At 37.9% G+C, this 18,810-nt stretch overlaps 1 protein-coding gene across 1 annotated transcript in view; it reads right to left on the bottom strand.

Moving 5' to 3' along the window:
• KIF16B (kinesin family member 16B) overlaps nt 1-18,810 on the bottom strand; it is a 139,339-nt gene that overhangs the window by 14,183 nt on the left and 106,346 nt on the right. The window contains exon 26 of the mRNA XM_066547784.1: nt 2,183-2,266. Within this exon, the coding sequence (XP_066403881.1) occupies nt 2,183-2,266 (84 nt within the window). The remainder of the gene's footprint in view (nt 1-2,182; nt 2,267-18,810) is intronic.

The raw sequence follows: 18,810 nt of genomic DNA, 5'->3' as shown, positions 1-18,810 counted from the left end.
GTATCTGAAACAGAACTGGTGCCTGGGCCATCTGCCACTACTGTGGCATAACTGCAACTTTCACAGCACAGCTCAAGAGATTCTTTGAGCCTTCAAAGCATTACATGGCTTTGGAAACCATCACTGCTTAGCTGGTTTCTCTCACTCTTCCCAAGGAGGCTGCAGCTGTGTGAGCTCTCCAGCTATGGGCAAAGCCGAAGCAAACCACTGCAAAATACGTAGTGAAAAGAAAACACTGTGATTAGAGATCTAGACATCAGGAGGTTTTGATCAGCCTGTTGCATTCAATTCCTCATGGCAAGGATAGTAACATTTGCTTGGCTCCCCATCCTCTTTATCTGGTTTGCCCTTAGCCACAGGGGATCTTCAGTTCCTCACCACCGTGACTACTTAGTGGAATGGCCACACAGCAAAACATATTCATGTGAACAGTTGCCATATATTCTTATGCTTGCAAAATATATAGGTAATAAAGTTTTAACAACCTAACTTAGTTAAAATAGATACAATATAATTTTAAATTAAAACCTGGCTGTAAATTGTCAGAGTCATATTTTCTGGAAAAATCCTCTTGCCCAGGATTCTTCTCCTGGGAAGCTGAGAAGCCTCTGAGAAAAAGGAAAACAATATTATCTCATTTGCTTCTCTTGTGTTTTGCTGCTTTGTAATGTGTTTGGAGATTGTTTACCCACAGGTGATTGTTTCATTGGATTCTGCTGTGAGTTGTTTTCACTCTTTGGCCAATCAGGGCCAAGCTGTGCTGGGACTCTAGAAAGAGTCACAAGTTTTCATTATTATCTTTTAGCATTCTGTAAGTATCCTTTCTCTATTCTTTAATATAGTATAGTATTCTTTAATATAATATAGTATCTTAAAATAATAAATTAGCCTTCCAAGAACATGGAGTCAGATGCATCATTCCTTCCTCCATCTGGGAAACCCCACAAACACAAGAGTAAAGCTGTAAGTACTACATGGCCATGATCAAAGCATTGCTATACACAGCATATATTTTAACATTAAAACATATATATTTTAACATTAAAACATATATATTTTAACATTAAAATCATTACAATAAAATCTGTTAGTAAATCAATGAAAGGTCAGAAAGATTAAGAGATTAATTTTTTACTGGTACAAAATATGCAAATTGAGTACTAGACTGGAATATGGGCATGCCTTTATGGTATCTATTGAGGATGTGAAAAAAAAAAATATTCATTTTGTGCTTCATGTAAGACAGCCTGACATCAGAAGTCAGGGGGAGGATGTTTTCAAAGAAAAGGTGAAGTCCGTAGAAAAAATTCAAACCACCTAAGAAAAAATTCCAGTTGTAAGCAATCTACTTTTATATTAATTAATTTCTCTAAAGCTCTACCTAATGCTATTTTAGCTCTACAAAGAATATAATTCTTAATGACTTGCATGCTCAAGTAATCCCCATGTTTCTGCAATATAGTTGCAGGCTGTACAGCTCAGTCTTTGATCATGCCTCTTCTTCCCCAAAACCCCACCTCCTTCCCCTGGGCTGCAGTAAAACATGCATTAACATAGAAATAAAAAGACCTAATGTGTTCAAAATCATGCTATCCACACAGCACTGTAGAACTACCAAAACAACTCAAACCCTCAAATTCAATAACTTGTCCACAATAAAATTAAAATTTTTTAATTAATTGAAAGAAAAATAATACGTTCACAAAGCTGGGTTACAGAATAAAACTGTATTTAGATGCCTAAATATAGCTTTAGTTCTGTCATGAGATATTTGGATATACTATGATAAAATGGTAAATCTCCAACTAACAGACTGCATTTACTGCATTAAAATAGCAGTAATTTTTTTTAATCTTGTCTTGCACAGACACCAGCTGTCTACAGAGAACACTTACCTCACCCACCACCTTTCCCCCTTAAATAAATCTGTTCATATCTCCTATGAACATCTCTAAAATTTTCCATTTTATTTTTTCTAGATTAGGAATAATTTATTTCTTAAGAGATGTTTCCTCACTTTGCAATGTACTGCTGCCATCTCCTGTGTTAAACGAGGCAGCAAGTAACTTGGTGCTTACAAACAAGCTATTTAATGTTGATCATGTGGGAATGGCTTCTGTTGGTCCAGCAGGGAGTACTCCTCCCAAACACACAGCAGAAGCCTGTAAAAAATTGGTATTACCTCTAAGTGACACCGTCGTTCTGCAATCACTCGCTCATCCTTGTTCCCAAAGAGCTTCTTTGGAGGGAATTCTAAAGTGGCAACCTGGAAGACATTAAAGGATGAATCAGCATCAGAAGTGATAAGCTCAAATGAGAAAATTCTGTTTAGAAAGCAACTAGGAAGAATAAGAAATTGCCAAATATTCATGAGCCACACTATACGCTATTAGTAAATATCACATTCTACATTACTACTGAGGTTATTGTGATCTGCTCTGTACTACTGCTAAGATAAAGATGCATTTTGTCATCAGAGAGTGACTGAAAGAAAATTTAGGAATTGGACCCCCACTGTTTACCCAAAGAAATATTAAAAATTTGCAATCCAAATGTGATGTGATAGTATCATTTAGGAAGTAAGAACAATTTCTGCTGGAAAGTGTATCTTAAAAAACTGCATTTAGTCTCTTAAAATCTGTGGTCTCCAACATGGTAGTGTAATTTGGTAGTACATTATGGTAATTCAATTTGTTTGGTTATATTCTATCATAAATGTAAGATTATTTGATCTAAGAAATATCACTGAAGTCATGTTCTGGGAGATGCATTGCTGGGCTACAGGCAACACCTGACCTGAAGCTGCTGTTTTGCCCTGAACTAACACTTCTTGTAACTCAGCTGCAGCTCAATGCCATTCAAACATGTGTCCACGCTGGGAGCTGACAGCTTCAACTTCTGAAGAGAATTCACACATGCAGGCAAAATCCTGCTTGATCACACTGAAAATAAGAAAAAAAAGCAATGGCACAACTGCTAAAAACAACAATTCAGATCTCTACTTTTAGTTCTTCTAGAGAGGTGTTCAAAGCTATCTCCTCATTTCTTTTTCCATCCTATGGGGGAAGGGGGGGCAGGGAGAGAGAGAAAGAGAGAGAGAGAAGGAGGGAGGAAAGTGCCGCCCCTTTTTGTATACCAATAAATAAAATGCTTGAACTAATCAAAGCCAGCTATGTCTGGAAAACACACAAAAGGCTCAAGAGCTGGTAGCAAGTACCACTGAACTTGGTCTGCTAAGCCACTGGGAACAATGCAGGAGAAAGCAGGTCCTCTCCCCATAAATTGTGTTTGCACTTGAAGATAAATCAAGCCCATTTTTTTCCCCAGCACTCACATCATGAGATAGAATAATGCAACCTCCCACTGGAATTGCTGGAGTTGTTTTGCAGGTAAATCCCTCTGTAAAATTGCCTCCTGCATTAATTCCCAGGCTGTTTGATGATATTGAACCAGTAAAAAAGATGCATCATTTTCTAGGCTATCAGCACATACAGGACTGCAGAGAATTTACAGCTGGTTACAGGGAGCAGACATATACTGATTTAAATAAGGAGCTCCATTATTAACATTGAATGTGAGCATCTTTAAAATACCGAGGAATTCTGCAATACAAATGATTTATTCCCACTCTCTGGTTCAACTCCAACTTCGACAATTTTAAAGAAATGTCTAGACATCTTAAAATGATAAAAGTGATGCGGGGCACCAGAGGACATTGAAGAGATGTCTGCTCTCCATCAATCTTGCCAGTATGTCCCAATTATATTCCTCAAATTTCTCCAACCATATTCTTCTCAGTGTGCCTGCTTCTTCATGCTGGCAGGACAAACAGTACACAACCAAACAGTTTTGTATTATAATGTCCTGGGGACTTATTTTCACTGCATTATTCTCTTCTTCACCTGTAAATTATTCTAAGTGCTAATATTTTCAAGGACTTCAAAATCCCACATCTGCAGAAATTGCATTTTACCAAATAGTACTGCATCATGACAAAACCAGGAACAAGCAAGGTAAAACAACTACCACCACAATCTCCTCCTGGCCATAAGGAGATTGTTTTTTATACTTATTTGCGAATAAATAGTTTCATTATAGAATTTTAAAGCAGTGTCTATTAAAAACCAATTTGCACAATGAACCTACCACTACAGCATCCTCAGATGTACTCTGTGGAGTCAAAGCAAGGTCTTAAATCAGGAAAGATTTCCTTATCTAAATTAAGTTCCATCTGAACAGGAATTTGGGGACTAATTCTACATAACTTTGGGATGAGCAAGCTGTTTTCCTAAGCTTTCTGGGTGTATCTTAGGAAAAAACCAGTTGTATTTTAAAAACCCAATGTGTTTTGTTGAACAATTTCAAACAGAAATAGCTACTCACATTGCTTTAACACTTCTTAACTCCCAAATCACTACCATGCACATATCTCTGAAACCAAACCAAAGTCCATTACTAGAGTCATGAATTTAACATGCAAGACAAAGGTCTCAGCCAGTAAACTTTGCTCTGCAATGTTCAAAGTCATAACATGTACCTATATGAAAATCATGAGTTTATTGCTGGTCAAGAAGTGGGAATCTGCATACTTTGTATGTAATAAAAGCCACCAGAATGTCAATGTGCCAAACTATTCTTGATGTACATTTATAAAGTTAATATGTTTGTAATATGCCAATGTGTGTATAGAATATACACACTATATTTATAAATGTATGTCACTTGGAAGGATTTTTTATCCTGCAGAGGTATGTTATAAAGGACTAATCAATTACTGCAGATGGCATCTCTATGGGGCCAGTGACACAAACCTCAGGCCTGCTAGAACATTTCTGTGTCCCACACTTTCCCAGTGGTCTCCTGGCTCCTCTTTTAGCAAAATGATTAGCAGATGGCTATCTCACAAATAAAGCACAAAGACCATTTCCATCACACAACAAATGCCCACCCATCTACATGACAGAAAACGCTCCAGTCACAAATTTAATCTTCACTTTAAAAACTCAGTTATTTCAATGGGTTCTACTCCACTACATGTCCACAGTCTAATGCCCACCAAAATGAGAAAGAGACATTCACAACTCTGCAGACTTGAGTTTCAGGCTATCCAAACACTTAATGCAAACATGACAGCACTAGTTCCCACCTACTTTGCAGCTTGAAAATTATCTTTGCAACATAAGAAATGGACACATCCTCGCAGCGAGGTGAATTGTGCAGGTCTCTATATGACTGAAAATTCAGTGCAATAGGAAGCCAGTCCATTGTGCTATATTTTTCATAAAAAAACACTATTAGTATATTTACCAGAGATAGTGTGCTTATTATGTATATATATAAATATATATATACATAAATATATATATAGACATATATACACATACATATATGTATATACACACACACCCCACTGATCTTTGACACTCTGACTTATTACTTTAATGCAGGGAAAAATATATTGGTGCAAGAGCCCCACAGATATACAGAGTGACAATAAAACATCCTTATCCCATCATAATTTTGGTTCCTAAAGAGATGAACTAGAAGCAGCTCAGCAACACAAATACACTGAAGTAATGATAAATGTTGCAATAACTCTCTATAAAAATCCTCTGTCCTAAAGTACTATTTGATATACAGACTCTGAACATAATTGTGTGAGATTCAGCAAAGCAAGGTTCAATAGAATTTTGAGGTTTATTTACAATTCCTTATTCATTTAAGCCAAAGTGCAGCAGCAAATATTTCAATAAATATTTCAGATTTTGCTATTAGTGCTGCTACAGCACCTTTACTAAACTGTACAGTAAGTTCATTGGAAATAATCACTGTTACAGGTTAATGCACACAGTACAGTATGTGACTGAGCAGCATTTGTTCTGGCACTGAAATATGTAAGAGGTCTTGCAGGTATGGATTTTGCATCAAGATGTTTGCCTGGGCTCAAGCACTCTTAAGGGAATTTCACACTATCCAGATTCAGGAGTATAAATTATTCTTTCAGAATTAAATGTTTGTGTACCCTCTGGCCCAAATGAATTCTTCAAGGGTCTCACCTTGATGACAAGATGAACATTTTGAGACAATGCAAAGAGTAACAGTGGAACTGGACAGGCAGTAAGGGAAATCATTCTCCTTCCATGGAATTTCTGACACACTCCTCCCTCCCTGCAGTGGCAATGGAAGCATTTGGCAGACAGTCTTTTTTGGCAGGGATGTTTTGTCATTTTCTAGGGCTGCTGATGAGGTGATGTATTTTCTGTCAGGGGAAATTAAGAGGCATATTCCCCAGCCTGATAGGAAGAGAGGGCTTGAATGATTTCCTGAGAAGCTTCTGTATATAGCGTGCAAGATTTCTAATTTTTATTCTGACAGCAGAAGCATCTCCCTACTAAAATTAATCACTGCATCCCTGCAATCCACATTTCATTATATCCATAGGAGTGCACACACATGCATACTTGTACCATGGGCAAGGCTGGGACTATGCTTAGACCCAAAAGGCAAAGCCAGATCATATATTTTAAAATAGTACACAGAGACCTCAAGACTGCGTATCAGCACTCCTAATGTCTTTTACACATTAAACTTTTTACAGTTAATGATGTTTATCCTACCTGGCAACTGTTGCTAGGCAGTAGCAGTTGTAGAGAGAGGCAAACAGTAATTTGCAATTTACTCCCTAATTTCTTTACAATAAATAAAGGCCATGTTTTATTTCTAGGTCTAGCATTACTTAGAGACATGTTATTTATCTGTCTCAGCAATATTATCTGTAAAAAACAATACTCACCTGCCACAATGGAGTATTTGTGAGTTAGTACAATCAAATTTAGACAGCATTAGGTTCAGTCCTCAAGCAGAAGGTGGTTTGTACCAGTACATGTTATTGTAGCAAACTTTAACAAGCTAAGTGGATTCCTCTTTTTCTCCCACATTCCAGTCAGGAGACTGGTTTTTGGCAGGCATTTCATGCTGGTAAAAGCAGGTGGCAGAACAGCAAGTGACCCTTTTTTTGTCACCTATTCTATCTTACATTCAACTCTGACCTTAAGATTCTGGGAACAGCACATACCTAACAACACCTATTTGGAAGCAAACCCTTTTAAAGTGAAACCAGACTTCATAGTGTTCAACTCCTGAGCCCCAGGGAGAGATGTGAATTTGGAGACTGGCCTTTTGGAAACCAAGACAGTGAAAATGAAGGCTCCAATACCATGAAATGCTCTGCCTGGGATGGGGTGCACTCTCATTTCAGAACCTTTATGAAAAAATAGTCATCAGCATTTGAAGGGTGTCCTTTAATTTCTATTATAATCTGTTGGAGACTCTTCACTGACAGTATGTGTGCTTGGGGACCTGCTGGATTTAATTCAGTTCAGGGGTTTTATGGTACAGCAGAACAGAACATGTTAATGAAAACTCTTGTACAATACTTTGCAGATGATATTTCAAAACATAGGGGACCAAAGCAAAATACCACATAATACAGCCATGTAGGCTTGTCACTTCTGAAACATGAAGTTGTTCCAAGTGTTATGCTCCCTAAACATTAAAAAAATTCCATTTTCTGACATCAAGCAAAAATCTACAGGATTGAAACATCTCATTATTTTTGGCTGGTACAGTCTATGTTTTAGTGCCTACAATAAGGTACAATACTTTTTTAAGAAGAAAAACAGGGCAGACATTGATGGGGTCTGAATCATCTTTAACTTTTCATCTCAAATTCTCTTTTTACTTCAATGTTTTGATACATTTAAATAGAGGGAAAGGGGGAAAAAAGAAAATTAAGGAAATGCTAACTATTTAAAAACTCAGTCATCTTTAGTTCTCATGTTACTTTTACAACTCTGAATTTTCTCATTTTTCAAAGAGTAGGTCAGACTTTTGATCCTTTGTACCAGAAATCTCTGTCACAGATGAGAAAAATCAAAGAGAAGAACCTGGCACGGTTTTGCAGCCACTGTGGCTGCACCTGACTTGATTTTGCAGGAAGCAATGAAAGAAAAAACTCCTACTTTTAGTTTTTGAAGTTTAAACAAAGTAACTTAAGCCTCAATATCTCAATATGTACTAAGACTCCCAGAGTCTAAAGAAACTACACAGAAGCTGTATTTTTAACTAGGAACTTGCACCAAGTATTTAAGGATTTGTCAAGGTGAAAAAAAAAAACAAAACAAAACCAAACCACCACAAGCCTAATTTCTATATTTTTTTATATATTTTGTCTGAAATAAATTACCTTTTCTACACAATTTCATAAGAAAGCAGTAGGCAAAGGTAAAAAGTTAACACTTACTGGACAGATTAAAGGCTGCTTTATAAATTCTGAAAACATTCCAATGGAGATCAAAGAGAAATTATTTGCTATACTATCCACTTAAAATGAAAACAATAAAATAACATATAAAAACAACTAAGTCATTTTCAGCTGATATAGCTCAAACTTTTAAGTTGAGGGAAGAAACCTCTAAACTTATTCTCCTTTAAACAAAATAGTAACATAGTCCTCCATTGGGTAAACCCTTCAGTGCTCTCCCAACATGTATGCTGCAGGTAAGTCATGCCCTCACAGGAGAGAAGGATTAAAGATATTATTTTCCATTAACAATTCATCAGGGAGAGCAAATAACCAGGGAATATTTTCTGGACAGTCAGCTTGTCACCTCCTTTTCCTCTTCCATTTCTAATACTTTCTCTTTACTTTTTCCATCTCTCCCAACATGTTCTTCCCCCACTTCCCAGCTTGCCTCTATTCCAACACCATGCTTCCCTCCATTCCTGCATGACCTACCTAATTCTTTTCCTTACTCCACTGAGCCATTTGCAATCCTCCCTTAGTATCTGCCAGAAGGGGAGAGGGATTTGATATTCTCAAGTGACAGCATATCCAAGGATCTGAAGAGTACCCATATCACTCTTCTAAAGGAGTGAACTCCCTAGAGAAGGCTGAACAGCAGCAACAAAAGTCACCATTTACTATAATAACAAGGGTAATTAACCTCCTAAACTGAGGAAAGCTCAAATGACCAGGAAATAGGTACAGGAAAAGCAACCTTCCTCCTACACAAAGGGTCTCTGCAGAGGGGCCCTCAGTACCACCCCAAGAGTCAGTCCCTCACTGTCTTTGGGGGGAGCAAACCCTGCTCCCAATGTCTTTGAAGTGTTTCTGAGAGCTGAGGAGCTGCTTCAGGCCCATCCCTGCTGTGTCCCAGCTCCCTGCTGTTTTCTCTCCTTGCTGCTACAACACCAGAGCCTGGATCTCACTCAAACACACACAAGGGAATAACCATCTCCCTCTTTGCTTGGGTAAGTCTACTCTGAAAAATCTGAAATTAATTTGTTGGCAAATACTTCCCTTCTGACAAATGCAAGAGACTGCAACAACGTACTACAGTTTTGGGTATTTTTGGTGGGTTTTGCCCCCTGGTATTTTCTCTACACAATTTATGCCTCAATTTGGTTTCTAGCCCCTTCACAGCACAGCTTTTTCTCTTCAAAGAAGCTGCTTTGCCCCCCATACATGAGAACATTCTTTTTTTCTGCTCTCCATCCTTTTTGCTCCATGGCAAAGGTCTACCTAACCACAGAACTGGTTAACCACCCTTCCATTTCTGGCTGGCAGGGGCAACTCCTGGTTTGCATGTTGCTTTTTTAGCTCAGCCCTAATGCCAGCAGCCCAGTGAGCCAAGTCTGTTTTTATCCCTGTTTTATCCCTCCAGCTCACATCCCATTGAGGTCAGAGTGCACTGGAGACCTTCCTAGGGTTAACCTGGCAAGCAGGCAATTTGGCAACTTCTCCACTTTACTTACACAAGTTACAATTCCTTGCTTTTTTCCTACTTATCTCACTGGAACACTGTGCATATTTATAGCTATAGCTGTATCTACATCTATCTCTCAGTACCAAGAAGCACAAGCACTTACATCTCCTCCCATAAATACATGCAGTTCTGTTGCAAGTCAAGATGCTGTGATTAACCCCCAATAAACTGGTATTCACCAATAAATGAGCATCTTCTCAGGACCCACAAGGTCTCACAGCTCTGCTCTCTTTAGTTCTGCATAATTCTCTTTGAACTTTCAAGATCTTTTGCCAGTTACCTCCCCCAGACAGGCATAATTGGTTCTCCAAAGAACATTTCAACTCTGTCTCACTTCAGAGGGACAATAGAAAGATACATTCTCCTCTGAACCACCCTGAAACCTCCATATGATGATGCACAATGAACAAATAGGATTAGACACCAAAGATTTCTCATTTTGAATCATGCCTACCTGTCCATCAAACAATCATCTGAAATTATCAAAAGGGTTTGAGAGCTCTCATATCCATGTTCCTTCTTTAAACCAGCAAAATGACCTAGACTGAATCTGCAGTTTGGGAGCTATGGTGAGATGTGGAGGCTGTGGTTTATCAATGTAATTTTAACTCCATTTAGTTTGCCTCCTGCTACCAAGAATAATCAAATTAACTGAAGCCAAAGTGATTACTTTGCACTACAGGAGTATTTTTCTTAAAGCAATTCTAGAGTACTCAGAATAACAGCATACCAAATTAGAGCCATAAACAAGAGTCTATATAATATTTGACAAATTACTTTTTTGTTTGGTCCTTTATAAGCAGTACAATAACATTTACATACAGAATATCTATGAAAATGAGCAATAGGATGTAACAAAGCTCATGCAAACCTTGCATATTTCTATAAAATTTTGCAGATTGGGGATTTTAATATTTTATAAAAATCAGAAGCTAATATAACCAGGGCATCTTTCTAAATAGAAACCAATACCTGTATAGCTCTTAGGATTACCAGTGAAGGAGAGACAGACAAAAATTGGCCCAAATGGCAAAGAAAATATTTTAAGTTTCATACACAGGCTGTAAAAAGACAGAGTAAGATAGTGCAAAAGCAGCATACATCAACCAAAGGATATAACTTCCTTACAGCTAAACCAGTCAAAACCAAATAAAATCAATTAAATTTGAGTTGTAGATATGTTTGGAAAATAAGCATGAAAAATTCCTAACATACTGTGTTTTTGCAACCTTGATTTTGCTCCCTTGTTCATCTATCCCTTGCCCCAAGACAGAAGTCTCTGGGGGAGAAACACCAGCATGGCATGGCAGACCATCAGCTAAGACAAAGGTATGTGCCAACCTAGAGATTAAATGGACAAGTTAATACCTCCTATGCTCTTAGGTCATGATTTTACCAACTAAACATTAATCTTTCTTCATGTAGTTTCAGGTCTTGGTTAGTTCTTTAAAGAAACAGTAAAATTTGCTGGTTTTGCGAGGTTGTTTCTTCCAAGTTCAACACATTAATCAATCTTTATAAAGGTGTGACTCAAACCCCACTTCTCTAAAAGGCTATAAAGTTATTTTCTGGAGATCTCTGTAGGGTTTATTTTTCTTTCAAAAACTATTTGGGATTTGATTTATTATCTTCCTGCTGGGATTTCCAGCAAGGTCAAGGCTGTGGCTGCAATAACACAAGGTGGGCCACGCATCACTCCCTGCCTTCACCATGGCTGCACACAACCTTGCCCCAGCTCTGCTGATGCTCCAGTGCCTATTGGGCCACTTGGACTCCACACTGAGAAATCACAATACCATTAGATTTATGCAACAGAAACAGGCTCAGAGAAGGGGATTCACCACAGCAGTTTTCACAGCTCTCCCTAAGAAGATTTGCTTGTTGTACATGAACTCATCTCAGTGACATCTGGCAGCATTTATGACACATCCCCATCTCATGTGGCTGACTGATGCCATAAATTTCAGTCACCCTTGCCTTTGAGAAATGTTAATAATGAAAACTCATCAACAAGCAGTAATGATTTGTACTGCTGACTAGATGGATGCCTTTCTGACTAGTCAAAATTAATGGCAGATCTCAGGGTCTTAAAGAACAGCTGTCACAGAGAAATACACCTGCAAACAAACAGGCAGTATGCCTTCAAGTGTGATTTGTTAGCAGACATAAAGTGCTAACCCTCACAACAAACTGGACTGATTACAAGGAGAAGTTAGATAACCTTCTGCATCATTTAAAGTGATAAAACCAGAGAAAAGGCAGTGCAGGCACACAAATGGGAAGCTTAAAAGGAATGACTCAGTCCCCCCAACAGCAAAAGTGTGTGATAGTCAGACATTATACACTCATTTTCACTTGTGTCTAGTCATACAGACACTTTAGAACAAGCAGCTTTATCATAGACTTAAAAACTTGCTGTAAGCCTCATACAAACTTTCCTTCCATTATTGCTGTTGCCACTAGGTAAAGCTTAAAATGACAGGTAACCAAATAAATGTAATAAACTTAACAGATCTATTTTCAGGAGCTTGCTTGGCAAAGGATTTTGAATGTGCAGGACAGAAAAGCAACTCTGGGTACAAAGTAAAAGACCACTGTTACTATCAGCTTCATGAGGAATGCCACATTTAGTACTGCTCTTGACAGTCAGGATGGTGGGTAAGAATATATATTTGTTTCCAAGTATAATAAAATTTCTTGATCAAGCACTTAAAGCTAAATGCTTCATAAGCAAGACCCACACAGACAGGGAAATCTCAAAGACACACTCATGAAAAAGCCAACGTGATACTGAACCAACATTCTTACTTAGGGCAGGGGAGAAAACAGGGATGTGTTTTACCATTGCAAGAATTTGGGCAGAGATTATTATGTCAGTAATTTCATAATTCCCATCTGTCAGATGCTTTCTAGAACAATGTTTTTTCCCAACAAACGCTAGTTCACTGAATCTAACAGCCATGCTGCTCCACCTACACAAGTTTTAGCAACCCAGGAAAACAGGGGAAAGTTAAAAAACCACATTATTTTTTCATTGTTTTTTACAGCAACTTTACAATGAGTTACAGCACATATGAGCCTCAGGTACAATCAGAATGGAAATTATGCTACTCTACCATTTAAATAAATCCCTGCAATACATTAATTTGCAATTACTTTACATAATTGTTACTATCAAAAAACTGAACTTAAAAGTAAAGGTCTCCTTATTTATTCCCTGATTTAAAAATAAATTTGGAGTTAGAGTTGAACATAAAATGAGTAATTTAAGGATTTAAAATACTGCTAAAGCTTTGTTTCAATTTTTTCCATAGAGGATATAAGAAGACTAGGATATACAGTGTTCAGAAATGGTTTTAAATTTTTTTTTAATTCCCTGGAAAATATAGAGTATAAAAAAAAAGCTTCAGAGTACCTGCACTGCTGGACAGCAGTGCACAACACAAATATCAAAGCATCATTAATACCCAGTAGTACCTACAGTTAGGTATGACAGAAAATAATAAATTCAATAGAGAAGAAATTAGCCAAAAACCTACCTTTAATTCCTTTTATTATTCACAGCATTTTGACCAATTATAGATAACCATGTATTAATCAAATGTTGTAACAGTATGTCCCAAAGTTTGGCACCCATGAGAAGAGTGCTTTTCATCTCACTCTCACTCACATCACACTGAATTTTGGTTTTCAGACATGGCCAGACAGCTTACCCTCCAACACTATTATTCCTGGCTTTGGTTCTGAAATATGTCCTACAGTAAACTGGACAACATCCTCTGCTTTCAGTCTTCTTTTGACATCTTCAATTCTATACCTGCAGCTCAATATTTTTCCTGAAAGCCACTTCTTCTTTGTGTTTATTTTCATATTAAACCACAAGAGATTGTATTTTATTGATTTTTGTCATGCAGACATGTCTAATATATTTTTTTGACTTGGGCTTTCTTGCTTGAGGCTCTCTAGAGGGCTTGACAATTCTCTTCAGTAAGATGGAGCTTTCTGTACATTGTGTTGCAGAGACAGACCCTTCTACTTTTTTTTTAATATATTTATATTACAGCAGTGAAGAGAGCTTTACAGGAAGATCTCTCTTTGAATACCAAACAAGGCATTTAGAAACATATTTATTAACTGTACTACCAGGTACACAGGCCAGAGAAATTTGTTTTCTTCCTTTCTTCGGAAGCAAAGTCATTTTCAACTGAGAAACACAGTATTATTTTCACCATATTGAGTCTGAAAGGTCATTAGCAGGAACATGATAAAGTAATACTTAAAAAAGACCTTTAAACAAAAAATGCCTCTTGTAGATTGTAAAAACGCTAACCTTAAGGTTGGTTCTAGAATCATAGGATGGTTTGGGTTGGGAAGGACCCTGAAGCCCACCTCATTCCAACCTCCCTCCATGGGAGGGATGCCTTCCATTAGACCAGGTTGCTCCAAGTCCTGCACAACCTGGTCTTGAACACTTCTGACAATGATGCAGCCACAGACTCCCTGGGCAGCCTGTGCCAGTGCCTCAGCAACCTCACAGGGACTAATTTCTTCCTGGGATCTAACCTAACCCTCCCCTCTGTCAATTTAAAGCCATTCATATGCTCTGAACATAATATAAGTAAAAAATCCCTCTCCAGCTCTCTTGGAGCCCCTTCAGGTACTGGAAGGTGCCTCAGGTCTCCAGAGTCTCCCTCTCCCTCAGTCTGCCTTCATGGGAGAGGCACTCCAGCACTCTGAGCATCTTTCCAACCTTCCTCTGGACTCTCTCCCACATGTGCACCTCCTGCCCACAGTGCTCCAGATGCAGCCTGGGATGCAGTTGGCTGGGATGCAGTTGGCTTTCCAGGCTGCAAGCACTGGGATGCAGTTGGCTGGGATGCAGTTGGCTTTCCAGGCTGCAAGCACTGGGATGCAGTTGGCTTTCCAGGCTGCAAGCACACATTCCCATGTCACACTGGTGTCATTGGCAAACATGCCCCTCCTCGTTAGGGAGCACAAGGCTCAGCACAGCACTTCTGCTCTTTTACTCCTCCAGTGTAGCTAGAGAAACTGTAAGCCATAAATGTGCATTAAAATGTGTAACTATTGTTACTAGTTACAGAGGGGGAAATTTTTCAGCAGCTTTCCTTTATTGCAGATGACAATAGATAAGAGTCACCTGTATCTCAATCCCATTTAGATAATGAATCACTCATTTGATGAATACAACAATGCCTAAATAAACAGCTAATATTCTTACTGTGCTGCAAAATCTGCAATCTGTATTTCCTTGTTCATTTACCTGGTGGTTCCAAAGAGAGGGGAGACCTGAAATATCCTATTCAAAAGCTGCCTCATGAAGCACAAGAGAGGCATTGTATAATTCTCTAGATTAGAGAGTGAATAAAGTTTAGCAGTTTCACATGTGCAGTTGTGTCTGTAATACCACCTAAATATGTAAGAAAAAAACTACAACAGGCAGCACAGTTGGAGCCTGACAATTTTTGTTACTCTCTATGCTATTTGTTCAAAATTAACCAGGGCATTTTCACAAAAACTAGAGTTTGAGCTGGGTCACTATATCAACTGATATGAAAGGATTCTACTTAAAAGACCAACTTAATCCAGCAGTGTACTCCTGACAAAGCCAACAAGAACAAGCTGTTCTTCACAAACCCTTGGAAAGCAGTGAGACTGTCACTAACAGCTAATGATTAATGCAGTACATATCCAAAAGTTCCCTGAAGGAAGGTAGTAATGGAAAAAAAGAAGAAACAGCAAAACCTCCAATCCTCCCCCTCTGCTTTTCACTAAGCAGCACAAAAACAGACCCAAGGTTGCAGCCCAAGGCATCTCCCAAGTCAACCAATACTCAGGAACAGGTAAGAAGTGCCTCAGTCTCAATGAGCACCTAAACCTCCAGCTATATTGTCTAGGAATTCTTCTCAGAGGTATTTCTCTCTCACAGATAACTGTTATCCATACAAAACTGTTTTACTGATAACACAACATGAATATTTTGATATTAAACAAATTCAGTAGGTAATTGAGCAGTGCCTGGAAAATCAGATTATCAAATGATCAATGGAATTAGTCTGTCAAATAGTTCAAAAATTATGAGATGATGGACTCACAAGTTTCTAAATGCTTTTTTTCAATTTCTATGTTACTCATGTACAAGACTTTTGCACAGCACGATCAATGAAACCTGGCATTTGATTAAACTTGTTTCATTGTGAATCTATCAGAAGACCAATGAAGCTCAGAGAACTGTTTTGAAGCTCACAAGTTCCACTTGCTGCTAGGGAAACCCAAAAAGGCCAGGTCTCATCAACAACCCCAGGAGGAAAGGAAGGAAAGGAGAAGAGATAGAGAGAGGCTGTATCTCTGCAGAATCATATGTACCAAGCCAAGAAAATTTTGCTGCACAAATCTAGTACCCAAAGCAACAACAAACACAAATCAATCCCCATCTGGGTTTTTACAAGGCTCCTACATATTCACATTCAGTGCTGTGATACGAAATTGTCACAACAATTTCACACACTGAAATTCACACACTGATTTCATTTTCCAACCAGAAATAGATGGAGAATTGTGTATTATGCTGGAAGCAAATATGCTGGAGGGTTTGCTGTTGTCTCTGATGCTCCAGTTCTGGTTAGCAACCATGAATTCAGAGGTACCATTTGAAATAAATACATTTCCCTGTAATGAAGCTTTCACTGAACTACATTATATCGTTAGCAGTGATGTTTTTTACACTTTACTTATTGGGATGAATCCTTCTGTTCATTTGTAGATAGATGTACTGAGAAATATGCTAAAAATTTCTTCTAAAAATTTCAGCAGTCTCATGGTGCAAAAAGAAAGGCCAGGTGAAGCTTCTAAGGATCTACCACTCAAATCTCATCTGTAAGTAGTGGCAAACTTAGGCTGATATGGAAGTACTACAAATATAAACCAGCAGGCTTGCAGACTGTTCTGAACATAATATAATTAGGAACAGGAGCTGGAAACGTGCATGTGACAAAATATGCTTCCCGTGCATGCACTTCCTGGCTGTTCTGGGTGACAAGAATATGAATGTTAAAATTAACTACATCATAATTACTGTAATTTGTACTGAAAGAAGCCAAAGGCTATAATCACGTGCTCATATAATATTATTAAAGGGTTTACACACAAATACATGTTCTAAAAGTTACTAATTTTTTTTTCTTTCGATATTTATGGAAAGATGTATTACCAAGCCTACTAAATTCCCATGCTAGAAAGTAAAAATTAAGGTCTGCCCTTAATTAGATTCATATTTCAAAAACTGTTTTCTAAATGCTTTTCTACATATAATTCTGCCAGAATACACATCATAGCATTTGCTATTTCCAAGCACATCAATGTTGCAAATAATTTTCATTTTCACTGTGCCCTAATACACAATTTCCATTTTAAAAAAAAAGCTTTTAGATTGTTTAAGAGTGTTTATACATTTTTGGTGTTTGATGTTCATCCTATGGTTCTTATATCAAATCTCTCAGTCCTATTATATTTTACCATTGTTTAAAACCACTAAAACTACAGTGCATCAGTCTTGACTATTTGGGAAAAAAAAAACAAACCAAATTTGCTACTTCATATCCAGACACTCAGAAACATCCTTCCAGTTCAGCCAAAACACATCAACAAGCTTATTTCTTCACTGGATCAAATTTTCAAAGAAATAGACAAATCTTAAAATATTGTTAGAGGCTATGCTTACAAAAGGTCATAGGGCTCCATGAAAGAATCTGAACTGAGAATCCATATCCAAATAAACCTGAACTTTCTAAAATATGAGATAACGTTTGTAGCAAGATATGTACAATCATATTCAGTATTAAATGCTACACCCTGCTCTCTGTGGTGCACATAACCCCTGATTTTAAATTGCTTCTTAGTCTCTAGAGTTTCTAAACATCAATGTCAACAATGAATGAATTTGTGAATAGACTGGGACTTCAGTCACTGCAGGATCAAGACTTTGGCATAAGTTCAGCAGGTTTCAGAACAAAATAATTTTCAACATTGTCTTAGGAAAGTTCTGTTATTTACAACTATACCACTCTCTGCTATTTAAAACTGAACACTAGAAGAATCCAAACGTCCAGAATTTTGCATTCAATGTGAGCATACTACCTACACCTTACATACTAACTAAATATGTATGTAATGCCAGTAAACCAGAAAATCCAGTAAACTAATGCCAGTAAACCAGAAAATCCAATGGTAAAATCAGCAGTTTCAGTCCAACCAGCTCTGATGCAACAAACTTCTGACTTCTGCTGCCAAATTAGCTCCTCAGCTCCAGGAGCTCACCAGTTACATGGCAACAGGCTTGCCAGCCCTGCAAGCCAAGTACCTCCATCACAGAATATGAGCATAAATTTTGCATTCAATAAAACTCTACAGCTGCAGAGTTATGAACCAGAGCTGGAGCAGTCAGACAGCCAAGATCCCAGCCCAAACACTGCCCCAAGTGCTCTGCACAAGTCTGCTGCCTTACTGCTCCACTCTTGGTTTAATTTTTGTTTGCATTCTTCATTGGAAGGGAAAATTCTGCATGTCTGATAAGACATTAAAAAATAATTTAATAATTACATAAGTGCACAGAAATTGCCTAATTATCCTTGAGATTATTGGGGTGGGGGGGGGGGAGAATAAAAATCCTCAAATTCACAACAACCACGTTTTGAAAGTTAGTAATATATTGCATTTCTGTCAGTGATCAATTCCAGAATCCAAGGATGTTCTCCTAAAATTAATGACTTTACATCAAATTCATCCCCTCTCCATTACCTGTGCCAGCTATTTCTGTTGAAGATTTCTCCCACTTACCACTTATCAAGAGCACCAGATGTATGGACCTCTTAAAAAGGAAACAGAGATGCTTCCCTGGCAGTCACCCAAAAGAGGAGTACAGAGTCAAAAGGAAAGAATAGTGAGATCAGTCAGTGGTGGCTCCTAA

The sequence above is a fragment of the Molothrus aeneus genome, chromosome 3 (genome assembly GCF_037042795.1).
Source record: "Molothrus aeneus isolate 106 chromosome 3, BPBGC_Maene_1.0, whole genome shotgun sequence".
NCBI classification, from domain to species: Eukaryota; Metazoa; Chordata; class Aves; order Passeriformes; family Icteridae; genus Molothrus; species Molothrus aeneus.
Note: the sequence above shows the minus strand (reverse complement) of the source record. Positions and strands in the feature narration are given on the sequence as shown.